Below are 16,404 nucleotides of genomic sequence, written 5' to 3' on the forward strand. Positions count from 1 at the left end.
AAGGTTACAAGTGCTTGATACTCTTCAGACATTACTAGAGTTAGAAGTGTGCATACACAATACTGCCATTCTCATAAAGATCAGAAAGAGAGAACTCAAAAAAAAAAAGTTACCCATTCTACAGAGATTATAAGAGAACACTCATCTTGTAAGTTAGAAAACGAATTTATCAAATTACCTACCCATTGTGATAATTACAAAAACCATTTACCATCAACTCCTTTTTAAAGTCCCACTGTTGTTATGGAATACACACTTGCTCACTTTGAGAACCAGACCTCGTGAACTGAAAAGATTGTGCATGACCTCGAAATGGCTCATGTCAAGGCTCCTGTCTACACCTAGGGCTCTTCTAAACATACCACCAGTCAGGATGGTAGGCAAGATGATCCCAAGGACTCTCACTTGAGGTTTAAAACATTTCCAAATGGCAAGGCAAAAAATGCCTCTCCAATAGCTGCCTAACCTTTTACCTATCTGGAATGAATGCATTAAATACATTTATGCTAGCACTGACCCTGAGAAGGAAACTGAAGCAAAAGATTCTAAAGTAGCAAAGCAAATGAGATACTGCTGCTTTATGAACATTCTTCAGGTCTCATGTGTTCTGTCTCTACTACTACATTATTAAGTGACAGTCACAGGCTAAACCTTCTCTTCCCAAGTACTAAATGCAGTGTGCAGCCAACAGCAGGTGCTAAACAAATGTTCACTTCAGAGCAGTTGAGATTTGAATTAGTCTATTCTAAGCTACTGAAAGAATTTTCTGAGACCATATGGAGCGTGTTCTTGGATTTTTGTCAAATATTTCATAGCAATATAAGTAGACTAATAATTGCTGTATTGCTGAAATTTAATACAAAAATAAAATGTGCTAAAATCCAGGTTTCTCAGCTTGCCACTCAAAGCCCTCCAAAGTCTAGGCCCAAACCACTTCAAGCCCCATCTTCCACTATTTCAATCAACAATATTCACATTCTAGCCATTCTGTATTCCCAAATAGACCTTGCTCAAGTTTCTCTTGCCTAAAATGCCATTCTTCCTCATGGCTGTCTCCTGAAGCCCCATTCGTTTGTCAAAGCCCAAATCCCACTCTCTCCCAAAGAAACCTCTCCAAGGTCTCTGTTTAGAAAGAATTTCTCCTCCTCTATAATACCTTTCCCACAGAATCTGGATCATAATGGCCTACAGCACTGACAAATGTCTAGCTTATTTTAGAAGTACTAATGTGTCTGTGAAATGCTGAGACACTGGCAGGCTCTCATCACTGACATTCATTTTCATATTCCCCACAGTTGTGTACTACAGACATTAACAGAAACTCCACAAGTCTGAGATATTTTCCCAGAGCTGATTTTAAATTATATATTAAATAAATAAATAAATAAATAAATTATATACTAACTTTTTTTTTTGCTAAGTATTTAGTTCTATTTGTTTTTTTTTTTTTTTAAGGCAAACATGAAAATCTCATATTGAACCAAAAAAAAAAAAATCTCAACAAATATCTAGTGGAAGCACCTTAAAATCTTTCAGGAAGCAAGGGAAAAACAGCATAAAGTTTAACAACTGCCATAAATGATCTATAAAGCAAACCAAATCATAATGATAACCAAAGGCTAAATTATAATCTGAAAAACTTGAAAACTTTCTTTCAAATAAAAAACACATTCACAGTAAATGAGGATTAAACCCTAAACCTGCAGCAGTCCATTTCTATAGAATATACTTTTTGGTCTAATTTTGTTCTTTGGAATTCTGAAAGAAAATGTACATATGTGCTTATTATATATATTATATACACTATTTATATGAATAAATTTTGGAATATGGCTTTAATAGCTGTGGTCATCTGGCTTACATATTTAAAATAAATTTCAAACATATTCCTAAAGTATATTAAAGTTAATTTTACTGTTAAGAGAAAGATCACATATTCAGATGTCCTTGAAAGAGCTTCCCTTTTGAGAAGAACCCACCCCTTCTAGATACAGAACAGTATCTCTAATGTCCAACTTTTATTTCATCTGAACTTCTCCTATGATCAAATTATGGAAACATTCCGACTTTTGAAAAAGTCCAGGTTTCACATGACTTATTTCTGCTAATTTCACACATTATATTTTTATAGTGGATTACTCAAATACTCTCACATCGATTATTTAATTTGGTTCTAAAAATACTGTGAATTACTAAGTAGCATCCCATCTTTGCAGAAGAGGAAACTAAGATTTAATGTCACATTGCTAGCAGTAGAGCTGAGTTTCTAGCTTTTAAATCCAAAGTGCTATTTTCTTTGCAATTCTAAAAGCATTCCCTAGGTAGCCTTAGTAAGTAAGATTTGTTACTTTTAGTCCTGTATCTTTCTGAAAGTCAGATTTTTTTTTACTTATATTTATTTTCCTGGTCATGGTGGGGAGAAGGGGTGAAGCATTTAAAATAGTAAATAAGGGTAAGATTTCCAAATTTCTTATTGTTGGACAATATGCTACAAAAGAATTTTAATACTACAGAAAAATTAACTGTTACACTGGCTTCTGTAAAAGAACATTAAAATGTCAATTTTGGCATTTCTCAACTACAAATTCATGGTTTTAAGTTTTTCAAATAGAAGTTTAAAAATTAACTAAGTGGAACACAGATTTTTGCAAAACTAACAGTCCCAAATTTGAGGAAAGTTACCACTAGAATATTCAAAGTATTAGCATCCCCTACCACTGCCAGCTTCATTCACTGCCATTTCAAAAGCACAGCAAAGAAAAAAAATGTGTAGATAAATTCCTGAAAGTCAATTCATCCTTTAGTTTCAAAGTCTTTCCTTGAATTAAGTCCAAATATCACAGAGCCACATACCTGTATCATATAAAACTGGACCCCAAAGAACCACTTTCATTAATTACTTTGACTGTGCTCACGTTAAAGATACTATAAAGACATTCTAAGATGTTTTCTCCATGAGAACCCACAAGACAGACTAGAGCACACTGGAGAGCACATTAGTTGTTTTTCCAACAATTGGTTTACTTTACTTTGGAAACTGTGAATCATTTAATGGCTGTCTTTCTCTCATCACTATTAGCTACTCGAAAGCTAAAAACTGAATTCATGACTCCTCTTTAGACAATATATAACAAACGTGGTGATTAGCAGCATGGGATATGTGCCAGGCAATACACTAATTACTTTGAATATTGTCTCATTTATTCCTTATCACAACTATGAGCTATTCTAGCTCATGGTGAAGAAACTGAGGTTTGAGAAGCCAGACACAATATTATACCCAATAAAATTTCATTTAAATGCAGTTTAAAAACAGGCAAAACGAACACACACCAGGATAGTGTTATCCTTGAGGGACAGTAATGGCAGGACCAAAACAGCATCAGGGAGGCTTCTCTGGGTCACAGTAAGGTTCTCCTTCCTGATCTGGGTGCTTGGGATATACCCATATTCTGGTAAGATTACTGAACACTTAAATATGTTCTGGATGTATATTATACTTTAATAAAGACTTTAAAATGTTAAAAGGAAAAAAAGGGGGCAGACCCAGTGGCGCAGTAGTTTAGCGCCACCTGCAGCCCAGGGTGTGATCCTGGAAACCCGGGATCAAGTCCCACGTCAGGCTCCCTGCATGGAGCCTACTTCTCTCTGCCTGTGTCTCTGCCTCTCTCTCTCCTCTGAATGAATGAATAAATAAATAAATAAATCTTTAAAAAAATGTTAAAAAAGAAAAAAGAAACTGAAGCTTGGGGTGCCTGGCTGGCTCAGTTGGTAGAGCATGCACACTCTCAATCTCAGGATCATGAGTTCAAGCCCCACACTGGGGGAAGAGCTTACTTTAAAAAAAGAAAAATGGAGGCTCGTCATAGGTAATAATATCAAAAACTAACATGTAGTAAGTGCTAAGTATCAGATACTGTTCTATTTTTCAATTATTTTTCAAAGATGTTGGGACACCTGGGTGGCTCAGCGACTGAGCATCTGCCTTTGGCTCAGGGCATGATCCCAGGATCCGGGATCAAGTCCCACATCGGGCTCCTTGCATGGAGCCTGCTTCTCCCTCTGCCTGGGTCTCTGCCTCTCTCTCTCTTTCTCTTTCTGTGTCTCTCATGAATAAATAATTAAAATCTTAAAAAAAAAAAAAAGATGTATTCATTTATTAGAGAGCACATGCATGTGCGCGCACACACACATAAAAGCAAGAGAGTGGTGGAAGAGCAGTGGGAGACAGGAGAATCTCAAGCAGACTCCTCACTGAGCTCAGAGCCCAACACAGGGCTCGATCTCAGGACCCCTGAGATCACCACCCAGCCAAAACCAACCTGCAGATACTTAACTGATTGCACCACCCAGGCACTCCTTCTACTCAATTGTTTTAATTTAAAATTTATTCAGGGTGCCTGGCTAACTCAGTAGAATGTGTGACTCTTGATCTCAGGATTGTGAGTTTGAGCCCCACACTGGGTGTAGAGATTACTTAAGAAAATAAAATCTTAAAAAAATAAAATTTTAAAAAATAAAATTTATTCAATTAAATTCACTTTAATCAACTTTACTGAGGTATAACTTACATATAATAAGATGAATGGACCAGTTCAATGAGTTTTGATATATGTAAACAGGATGTTACCACCACCTTAATGAAATTATGAAACATTTCCATCACTATATAAGTTCACCCATGCCCGTCCCCAGTCAGTCTCTCCCATCTTCTGTCCCAGGTACCACCAATCCAATTTTTCTCCCTATAGGGAGAAAAACTAGCTGTGCCTGTTCTGGAATTTCATATAAAAAGAATTACAGCAGGGGAGCCTCGGTGGTGCAGTTAGCTGAGCACCCAACTCAGTTTCCACAAAGGTCATAATCTCAGGGTTGTGAGATCTAGGCCAGCTTCGGGCTCCACGCTCAACGTGAAGTCAGCTTGGGATTCTCTCTCCCACTGCCCCTCTCACTCATGCTCTCTCTCAAGTATATAAATAAATCTTTAAAAAGTAAAAAAAAAAAATCACAGGGTAGGTACTCTCTGGTATCTGCATTCTTTTGTTATTACGTTTCTGAGATGCATCAGGAGTGTGTCCTTTTTTTTTATTTTTGAGTAATATTCCACAGTTTGTTTATCCATTCACCAATTAAAGGACATTGGTTGTTCCCAGTTTGGGGCCATTATGAAAAGAACTGCAACAAACATTCATTTACATGTCTTTATATGGATATAGGTTTCCAAACCTCTCAGAGTAAATAACTATAAGCAGAATGGCTAGGTCACATGTTAAGTATATGTTTAACTTTGTAAGGAACTGACAAACTGTTTTTCCAAAGTCATTGCACCATTTCACACTCTCATCAGCAATATCACGAAATTATGGTTGCTCTAAGTTCTCACCAACAGGTGGTATTATGAGTCTCCTTCATTTCAGCCATTCTAGTGAGTGTGCCATGATATTCATTGTGGTTTTGATTTTAATTTCTATAAAGATTAATGATGCTGAACATTTTTTTTCATACACTTATTGGCCCTTTGTTCATCTACCTTTGTGAAATGTTAAATCCTTAGCCCATTTTTAGCTGAACTGCTCATGATCTTACTATTACTTTGTATATTCTGGATACAAGTCTTTTGTCAGATATATGTGTTCTGAATATTTTCCTTCAGTCTGTGGCTTGATGCTTCACTTTTGTAACAGTGTTTTTTGAAGAAGATTTTAATTTTGATAAATTCTGATTTGTTATTATTTTCTTTTATGGTTACTGCTTTTTGTGTCCCAAGAAAGCTTTGCCTACCCTAGAGCTATAAAAATAATCCTTAAGTTTTCTTCTTTTTTTAATTTCTTAAGTTTTCTTCTAGAGATTTTATAGTTTAGGCTTTTACCTTTAAGTCTATATTCTACTTGTGGCTCATTTTTGTGAATGGTGTGAGGAAAAAATTAAGGTTCCTTTCATAATACCAATCAAAATAATATTCTATTCAATTTTTCAAGTTAAAAATTTTCCCAATTCATTTTTAAACTTAAAATCTATCTTGACTTAGTGATTACACAACTGCTTGTAAAGGAATCTATCTACACAAAAGAATACAACTCACATAATAAGAACAATAAGCCTGCTTTATAATAAAACTAAACACAATGTTATAGTAAAAACTCATTGCTTTCACTAATGTCAAATAATTTAAATGTCTTGCTTATTGGTGATATAATTTCTACATAACCAAAAAACCTTCTCAAAGTTTTCATGTATTTTATTAAATTCCAATCTGAAACGTATGGCAAAGAGCACTGAAAGCATCAGTAACTTAAACACAATGTATGTTTATCTTTAAACTGAAGATCCAGACCTCAAGTACCACATTATGAAGCAGACAAGCTCACCTGAGTAGCTGCAGACTGACAGGAAGATGACGATGACGACGAGACAACAGGAATGTCAGACTGTACAGCAGCCACAGTGGTAGCGGGTGTGAAAATCAGCTGTACAGACAGAAAAACCAAAAAAATACCCTAAGACAAAAGAACGTGTCCCACACACAATGTATAGCAGGCAAGAGAGACTGAAATTTGTGACAGAAAGACAATGCAATTTAGGACTGTCTCCTAAGCAAAAAGGTTTTACGTGACAAAGAAAAGTTTCTAATAGAGAACTCAAAAAAAAGTATAAACATTTTGAAACAGCTCATGATTCTGATGAGTAGCAAAATAAATCAGTGCTCAAAAAAGAAAATGTATTTAAGTAATATGAAATTCTCATACCAAATTTTGCCCCAAATAAGCTATTGTTATACTTAAGCTTTTCCCAGCTCGAAACTACTATGGTAGGATTCCAAAACTGGAAGTTATTTTTGATAGACAACCATATTCACTACTCTTGAATACAAATTTCAGTGACAAACCTGAAAAGAAACACAAAAGTCTTTTCATCTTTACCACAAAATATAACTATGCCACATACTACACACTATTTCACTCAACTACATGGGATCTATAGTACAAACCTAGGTTGCTCTTGATTTTAAAACTATTCATAAAGAAATATTCATTCCAAATGTAAATGCCACATGTCAAAATGCAACAACAAAACAGTCTGCAAAAAAGCTTCGCATCAAATAAATAAAAAATGATATACTCGATTTATCACCATCTTTTCAAATGTTGTTTTTCAGTATTGAAACAGAATGCCATTAGTTTAAAAAGACAACACAATCCACTCAGAGATTATCCAATCCAATTAAGTAAATTATGACAATGTGTAAATACTCTTATTTCAAAATTGCATTATGAGTTATTCAGTTCCTCAAACCGTTCCTATTTAAATTAAAATTACTGATTAATGAATCTTTTAAGTTTCAGTTCTTTATAGTACTAAATTTAACTGAATTAAACAAAGTATAACTTTCACAAGAAGGTAATTGCCAGAACAAACAGCTGAAAGCACTAAATCTAAAGAGAAGATGTTTGTTCTATTTAGCTTGAACATATGAGACTGCGAGTTTTATAAAGAAGGCAAAAGTGGTCATTTCAAATGATTCAGCCTAATTTTAAAGCATATTATTAATTAAATAAGATCTCCTGGGGAAAAAAACTAGAAATATGGCAATGTCTACTGAATAATCTGTAAATAAAAGGTGGGTCATGTCACTGTTTCCTGTTAGAAATACGATGGAAAACTTTCTTTGTAATTTTAGTGGAGAACAAGGGATCCAGATACATATTCATTGGACAAAAAAGAATATAAGTAAATATATACTAGGCCAAAGCTCTTAGCTACATGTAAAGACATCTAGCTACATGTAAAGACATCAAAGTAAATGCCAACCAATTCCTTAAAGAAGCTTAAAGTTAAATTAGGAAATCAGTAGATACTCTAATATATAACAGCCTTAAGAATTAACGTTCCTATGTTAACAAGAGATCAAAGTGAACATAAGAACACAAATACCTTGCAGATTTTGAGATGGGAATAACCAAAGCTAAAAATCATCTGGTAAATTACTAAGAACTCCAATCCAGATTTAAGAAGATCCCACAGTATAAATTCTAACTTACAGTTAACCACCAAATTTTTAACATTGCTAACTACTTCATCAAATTTAAGATGTCAAAGATATCTATATATCACTGCAAGTATCAATTATAACTGTACGATGCCATCAATTATAAATGCATCTCAGTTTCAGAGATGTTAAGATGTGAAGGTTTGAAATCAATAAAATTTGATAAAAAATAGTCACTCCATGTTACAGAATCTGTTAGTTTCCCAATGTTGCTATTTGATACACCAAGAAGGCCTACCAATTAAAAGTAGAATTTTTCATGACATAAATGTATAAGAGCTAAGCATACACATACAAAAAAATTTGTTAAACATTTCTTAAATATTAAAAATGCCTCTTATTGCATCAAATCAAGAAACATTTCCATCTCTCTCAAGCCCTTAAACACTGAAAAAATTTGGTAGCTCATATCTTACCATTTGAGCTCGGAGATACATTTGAGCTTGGCTTGCCGTTAGGGTAGGGGAGGTACTCCCTAGTAACATAGTCTGTTGGGTAATACTGCCGCTGGTAGAACTGGAAGCCTGGGAACGGCTTATTAACTGTGCAGGTGTAGGAGAAGTGGAGAGGTTGATCTAAGGAAGAAAACATATTAGGTCATAGGCTTCCATTTCTTGCTTCCATGCCAGTGATTTTCACCAAGCTGCAGTTAGGCAATCAATGGTACAAACTATGGCTAAGGAATCTAAAGAGAGGGCTTCATCTTTGACAGAGCCTCCCTCACTTCTTTGGGCAATTATTTGCACATATGCAAACAATTGTACGTACTGATTAGTACTTAGGATGATGTTTAAGGATATCCTCAAGATGTTTCATTTGATAAGACTCCAGTATCTTAAAATATCATTTCCACTACCTCCCAAAAATTAGGGTTAATGTTCCATTATTTTAATATTCCACATACTATGTTAAAACATCCGAATCAACAGTTTATACTATTTTGTCAGATTCTGTCACATTATGGGGGTTTCTCCAAGTGAACAAAAATTAGAACACAGACAATTCATTCACATATATATAAACATATATGTAACATATAATTAGTATAATGTTCTCCCTCAAAAGCTCTCAAAGAAGAAAATACAATTGCTACTTGTCAAACAGATGGAAAAATCCTAAATACTGGTTACAAAGTTAATTTATAAGCACTATTTTAAAGTTAAAACTACTGTTACAAAAAAAGAAAATAGTGCACAGTCTATCTCTAGGACACATAAGAACCTGATAAGTGGTGTTGTTATCTGTGAAGGCAAACTGGCTGAGGCAGGTAGGGAAGAGGGCAAAGGGAGACACATATACCCTTTTTTTATCTTTCCAATTTCACACCACATGCATATGTTGTCCTCATTTCTTCTTTTTTTGTGTTTCATTTCTCGATTTAGGTTTTGTAGGGTTTTTTTATTTTTATGTTACCCATTTTAAAAATAAATATTTTAACAAGAGTAATATAACCTGACATCAAATACTTTTTGTGGACAGAGTAAAGAATAAAATTAAGAAATAAGACGTTATAAAATAGTTAATTAGACTTTTGATTTGGGCGCCTGGGTGGCTCAGTGTTTGAGTGTCTTTCAGGTTCCAGAAAGGAAGAAATTTTAGCTGACACCAAGCACCACAATAGTCTCAGGGGACAATGCTCTAGAGACAGAAGACCTGATTTTGAGCCTATTTCAGGCAAGAGCTGGAGGTAAAACCCCTGCTTTGAGCCAAAATCTTCAAAAGTGGTGCTCAGTATGTAAGGAGGGAACAGAAAAAGTTCCACTCATATCTCCTAAGAACCAGCAAGAAAGCTTGTCATCTGCCCTGCCCCTGATGGAAGGAGAAAGTCTATGAGAATCAAAATGCCAGGCTTGGGACACCTGGGTGGCTCAGCGGTTGAGCGTCTGCCTTTGGCCCAGGGTGTGATCCTGGAGTTCCCGGATCAAGTCCCCCATCAGGCTCCCTGCATAGAGCCTGCTTCTCCCTCTGCCTGTGTCTCTGCCTCTTTCTCTCTCTGTGTCTCTCATGAATAAATAAATAAAATCTTTAAAAAAATTTTTTAAAAAAATGCCAGGCTTGTGCCATGTGAGGAATAGAAAATCCAAATTTAAACTACCTGCAATTTCATAACCCATCCCAAAACACTAGCATTTAAACCAGTCCAGGACATTTGTTAAACTAAACAAGATATTTATTAAACTGAACAAGTGCTTGGAGGACCTCTCTGTGGTGATTTTGCAAACCTCCTAATGAGTCCATAATTATTTAAAAATTTAAAAGTTTTTAAAAACTGTATAGTAGGTCCACAAAAGTTGGTTAATTCTTTAAACTTCTCTGTATCTTTTAAGTATTTTTAATTTTAATAAAATACATTGTACTTAAATCTATAATTCAGTGCATAAAGGCAATGAATATGTAGAATTATTTTGCAATATGGTTTTTACTCCTAGCACACCACTGAACCCATTAGCAATAATTATCAATGCCTTCCATCTGACAAATTCAATGGATCTTTTCAGATCATTCCCTTTCAATCTTCTTTACCAGCTCTTCTTTCTAGCCCACCTTCAACACTTTTCTTCTTGAACACCTAGATTATCACATCCACACTCATAGTTTCAAAAAACTCAAACCTGATGACTCTGAATCCTTAATTATAAACTCATCCTGAGCTCCAGATCCAAACACCTACAGTACACATCTTTCTGAATTATCTCAACTCAAATTCAACATGTTCAAACACCAAACTCATAATTATTCCTTCTTAAACCAGCTTCTCCTCGAATGGTCACTGGCATCTCCTAAAATCCTACAAAACAAATTATCTGGAAGTCATCCTGATTCTTCCTTCTCCTTTACCACACATACAAAATCAATCACACTTACTTATACACCTTTATTTTCTTCTAAGTGTTTTCTAAACACTTAGTTTGAGAGTCTGGGCCCATGGCACTTCCAGCTAGATTACTTTAACAGCTGCAAAGTGATCTCCCGGCCTGAAATCCTGTTTCCTCCTACATGTTAGATAATCTTCCCCTGATTTAATTAATTAACCATTTAAAAATCTGGATAACGTTCGACCTCCCCTGACTACCTCTCTAGCATCATCTCCTCCCACTCCTTCATACATACCCTTCACATTAGTAATATGAAGCTATTCAAAATATCAAAATGTCCCAGACATCTGTGGCCCTAGTAACAAATGCTCTGGACTGGTCTGAGCATCCCTCTACCCCCACACTCTATCCCATCTGCACCTATGTAGTGAACAACCCTCTCTCAAAAATCATCTACATAATAAGCTTTTTCAGGTATCCCTACGTCTCACAGTAGAACTATTTCCCTTCCTTTTTTGCTTGTTATCATTCATATACCCCTAGCTCACCTTTCTTCTTCTTCCTCTTCTTTTTTTTTTTGACTTATTTATTCATGAGAGAGACAGAGAGAGAGAGAGGGGGGCAGAGACATAGGCAGAGGGAGAAGCAGGCTCTTCGCAGGAGCCCGATGCAGGACTTGATCTCAGATCCCAGGATCATGAACTGAGCTGCAGCCGCCCAACCACTGAGCCACCCTGGTGTCCCGTATCTCACTCTTCTAAACAATAATTTCTGTAACAGTAGGGATCATGGACTACTCATCTTCAAATATCCAGTATCTGCAAAAGTACTTTCATTCAATAAGTTTACTAGGTTAATGAATGCCGTGTTATTTTAAGACCTACTTCATAGTTTTAATGTGATATATAAGCTCATCACAAAGTGTTTATGAGGAAAAAAAAATTTGGCATAGTCCCTAACAGAGTAAAAACAATGTGACATTAGTTCAACTCTATTTTTGATATGCTATATAATAAATTATTAGTAAGCCTCCACAAAAACTTACTATTTGCCTTACACCTCTACAAACGAACATTTTAGATAAAGCCTAGCTGCAAAGATTAAATCACTTAGCAGAATAAAACTGGACCCAGGTTTTCGGACTCATGTATTTTGGCATTCAGAATGGTTTCCTACATCCTGATAGCTTATGAATTTGGGTCACTCTCCAATAATTAATAGTGCCACAGCACTTTCTTTTAGTCAGTGGAAGGAAGAAAGGAAGGGACAGAGAGAAGGGAGGAGGGAGGGGAAAAAGGAAGGAACTCTAGTAAGGATAGACCACACAGTCTTTAAACAGAAATACAATAAAAGTCTTTTAAAAAAATGACTAGCTGGTAGATAAAATGCCTGAGAGGCTTTTTTTTTTTTTTTTCTTTTGAGAGTGCTCTTTAAGGAAGCAGCACACAAGGTACAAACAGAATGCTTTTTTCTTAAAAAAGAAAAAAAGGAAGAAACAGAAATAGTAACTTCCTAACCACCTGCATCCCATTTTGTCTAGGTTGTGAGATCAAAAAACCATTACCATGTTTATTTTTAAGTTCCATATAGGAAGTAACATTTCAGGCAGTGTCTACTCACAAATGCTTAACCCATGAATGATGGCATTTATATCTCTGCAAGAAGTCCATCTCCACAACTGGCCTACCTAAAAAAAAAACTTCCCTTCCTTTCCACAACTGATAAGGCTCTCCTCTATTCTATTTTCTGCTTTACTGTACTGCCTGAACCAGTGCCCTTAACTGTTTGCATTATATTCTCTATCAATTCCATCCCAACATTGCTAATTCCTTTTCACTTCATAGCCAATCTTGCCACCTCATACCTCAAGCCCCATACTCCATAAAGGAACTCTTATTACTAGGAGCTTTCTCCCCAACTGGAAGCACTAATTTCAAGAGTCACCAGAGAAAACCACATCTACCAAAAAAAGCCATTCAACTCACAACCACATCTTGGTGTCCCTCCAAATCGAGGTTACAAAGGGTTTCTGGCCCAGAGTACTCCCTAAGCCAAAGCCCATTTGAGAACCACTGCTGCCATCTGACTGATCAATCAGGAATACCTACAGAAGCACAGCATAGAGATATTAAAAGGATAATGTATACCTGTATTATTCAATGACATGGAAATATCTTTATGACCCATTTCTGAATGAAAAAAAACTACAGAATAACATATACTGTATAATCCCACTTACATAATTACAGAAAAATGTGTTCATGCAAATGTAGGTATCATGTGAAAAACACAGAAAAACAAATACATTGTATATACACACAATAATGCATACTTATACAACTGATATGATTAAATTTGATATAGATATATAGGCATACACACACACCACTCTGGAAGAACAGCCACCAAAATGCAAAGGTGAATAATGCCTGCTAGGGGTAAAATTTGGGATAACGTGTATTCATTCTTTTTCTTTTTTTCTTTCTTTTCTTCCTTCCTTTCCTTCCTTCCTATTTTTGTCTCTTCTGTGTAAGTATTAGGAATCACAGAGGCTCCCCGCGTGGAGCCACTTCTCCCTCTGCTATGTCTCTACCTCTTTCTCTGAGCCTTTCATGAATAAATAAATAAAAAAAAAAAAGAATCCAAGAGGGAATGTGTTTCCTTTTTTTTTTTTTTTTTAAGATTTTATTTAGGCAGCCCCAGTGGCTTAGCGGTTTAGCGCTGCGTTCGGCCCAGGGTGGGATCCTGGAGACCCAGGATCAAGTCCCATGTCGGGCTCCCTGCATGGAGCCTGCTTCTCCCTCTACCTGTGTCTCTGCATGCCTCTCTCTCTATGTCTCTCATGAATAAATAAATAAAATATTTTTTAAAAATAAAATAAAGATTTTATAAAATAAAGATTTTATTTATTTATTCTGTGTGAGAGACACACAGAAAGAGAAGCAGAGACATAGGCAGAGGGAAAAGCAGGCTCCCTGCAGGAAGCTGGATGCAGAACTCTATCCGGGATCCTGGGATCACGCCCTGAGCCAAAGGCATACACTCAACTGCTGAGCCACCCAGGCATCCCGCTATTTCCTTCTTTTTTTTTTTTTTTTTTTTTTTTTATGTTTAGTACATTGTTTTGTTTTTACCACTTTAAAGCACTGTATGCATTTTCTTGCCTCATCATTCAGTGGGGATTTATACGTAATTCAAGTATCTAAAAGTGTAAAATGTTATATTAAAATTTCAAATAATAATATCTACCCATGAAGGATTTCCTTTAAGAGACTACACACTTTCAAGAACAATATGAAATAAAATGTAAAGCTTATTAATTATAGAAAACCATTATTTCTACTATTTGCTATACAGACTATAAACACAACAGCGAAACAAATAAGAAACCTCATAATCTCCCACTGGCTTTCAGACTTGGATGTCTTAAAAAAGTTGCAAAGCTGAAACAATTAAAATATTGGAAGTAACTTAAAATGTTCAGCAATGGGGCTGGTTACATAAAATAAAGTGCATCCATGCTGTGCAACATTATGCAACAGCTTAAGTGAGCGAGACTGAGCTGTGTGTGCTAACATAGATCTCAAGTCTGTCAGGTGCAAAAAACCAAAATGCAGAATACTGTTTCCAGTATATATATAAAAAAATGACTGTTAACACACATTTCTCTATGCTATATATGTCCATAATGCATAGGTAAAGATATGGAGGGATATCCAGCAAACTGAGGAGTCAGCGTACTGAAGAGAACTGAAAGATGGCTGACAAGGACTTAACACTTTCTCAATTTTTCTGTACGATCGGAATATTTTACAAGAATGCAGTAAAGCTGCTCATGACCATACAGATACTCAGGCCAGTTTTATTTTAAGGTAATACCAACTTTTGGAATAAAGTTCTAAATTTAATCATTTGAAATTACATTTTTTTAAATGCTTGATTAAAGTACCTCCTAAACTAGGTAAGAGGATGAGGACATTAGCAATAGATCACTGAGAATGACTGGTTATAAGCAAGTACTCTTCTCTCAGAAAAAAAAACTTTAAATGGGTTCATTTGATATGTGATTGATCTTAGACATTTTTAGAGAAAAGTAAACATTTTTAGAGTTCTTGATCTAAAAACCATCTCACTGGCCCAGTAAGTGTACTACTAAGAAATTTTTAAAAAACAAATAACTAGATATGTATACAAAGAATTACAACAGCATATCCAATGCAGGCTTACTTGCAATAGCAAAATTTCTAATACAGTCACATGGGGGTTAGGGCTTCAACACACAAACTTTGGGGAGATGCAATTCAGTATGTAACACCCTTTTACTGAACCTTCTGTTTGAGATTGACCCAGGGTTATCTGGATGAAAACAGTAATAAAAACACATAATTAGACAATTTAATTTTACACAGAAGAAAACTGAGGTATAAATGACTAAGGAGGCTAACTGACTTGCCCTAAGTTATGCCACCAGTCAGATAATGAAGATTAGAACCCATGGCCCTCACCTCTTCCAAGCTACCAATCTTTTATAACCCAGAATTGGTAGTAAAATCATCATGTACTCTTTTTTTGTGACTTGAATTTTCAATGAGATGCACAAGACATCACTAATCACCAGACCTCCACATGAACTCATGTATTCAATGTTTATTCAACATCCACCACAAACTCAAAGTCTAAAACCGAACTCCTGATTTTCTTCTCTAACACCTTGTTTTGTCAGGTCCTTCTAGATGTTCAGGCCAAATACTACAATTATGCTGGACTCTTCACTTTTCCTCACATCTTTTATTCAATCCATCAGCATATCCTATTAGCTCTACTTTTAAAACATATGCAAATTTCTATAATAAAATACTGGTGAAAAAAGGTATCTAGAATCTGGCCAACCACTTTTCACCACAGCTACTGTCACCATCATGGAGCAAGTCACCAATCTCTCTTGTATTACTACAAGAACTATTTAACTGGTCTCTCTGCTTCTATCTTTGCCCTCTACAATCTAAGTTAAAACCTGAGATCATGTGGCTTCCCTACTGAAATAGCTCTCTAATAGCTTCCCAACTCAAATAAGAGTTTATAATCTCATGATTAGATTACAATTACCTCTCTAATGTCATCTCTAAACATACTCTCATTCTCTCATTCTATTGCAGCCACAATGCCCTCCTTTCTGTTCCTTGAGCATGTTTGCCTCCCTTACCCTTTATTAGCAATGTCTTCCCTGACCATCCTAGTTAAAATAGCAAATTCCCTCATCCCATTCTCTTTTCTTGCTTTATTCTTCTGTATAGCATTCACCATCTGACATATTATATAACAGTTTACCATCTGTCTATCCCTACCTCCACTATAACAGAGAGTCTGTCTGTTGTGTTGCTGTGTTCCCAGCACCTAAAGGCTTTTGGCACATATTAAATGTTCAATAAATATTTGTTGTATGAATGAGTGAATGTATGAATAAAAAAAAAATCATGAAACTAACCAGGCTTCAAAAGCTCATTTTGTCTAGTACCATAACTAGAAAGCTATCATAAACAA

General features: G+C 35.6%; 1 protein-coding gene across 8 annotated transcripts in view; it reads right to left on the reverse strand.

The window, feature by feature from the left end:
• The window catches only part of PHC3 (polyhomeotic homolog 3), an 86,896-nt gene that overhangs the window by 55,126 nt on the left and 15,366 nt on the right, over positions 1 to 16,404 (reverse strand). For 6 of the 8 annotated variants that reach the window (XM_038583859.1, XM_038583861.1, XM_038583860.1 and 3 more), the window contains 2 exons: positions 8,464 to 8,622; positions 6,369 to 6,467 (listed from right to left, as the gene is read on the reverse strand). The exons of 1 other annotated variant lie outside the window; for it this stretch is intronic. In XM_038583859.1, coding sequence (XP_038439787.1) covers positions 6,369 to 6,467; positions 8,464 to 8,622 — 258 coding nt within the window. The remainder of the gene's footprint in view (positions 1 to 6,368; positions 6,468 to 8,463; positions 8,623 to 16,404) is intronic. One more of the 8 variants, XM_038583863.1, reaches the window with a different exon arrangement.

Source organism: Canis lupus, chromosome 34 (genome assembly GCF_011100685.1).
Source record: "Canis lupus familiaris isolate Mischka breed German Shepherd chromosome 34, alternate assembly UU_Cfam_GSD_1.0, whole genome shotgun sequence".
In the NCBI taxonomy this organism is placed as follows: Eukaryota; Metazoa; Chordata; class Mammalia; order Carnivora; family Canidae; genus Canis; species Canis lupus.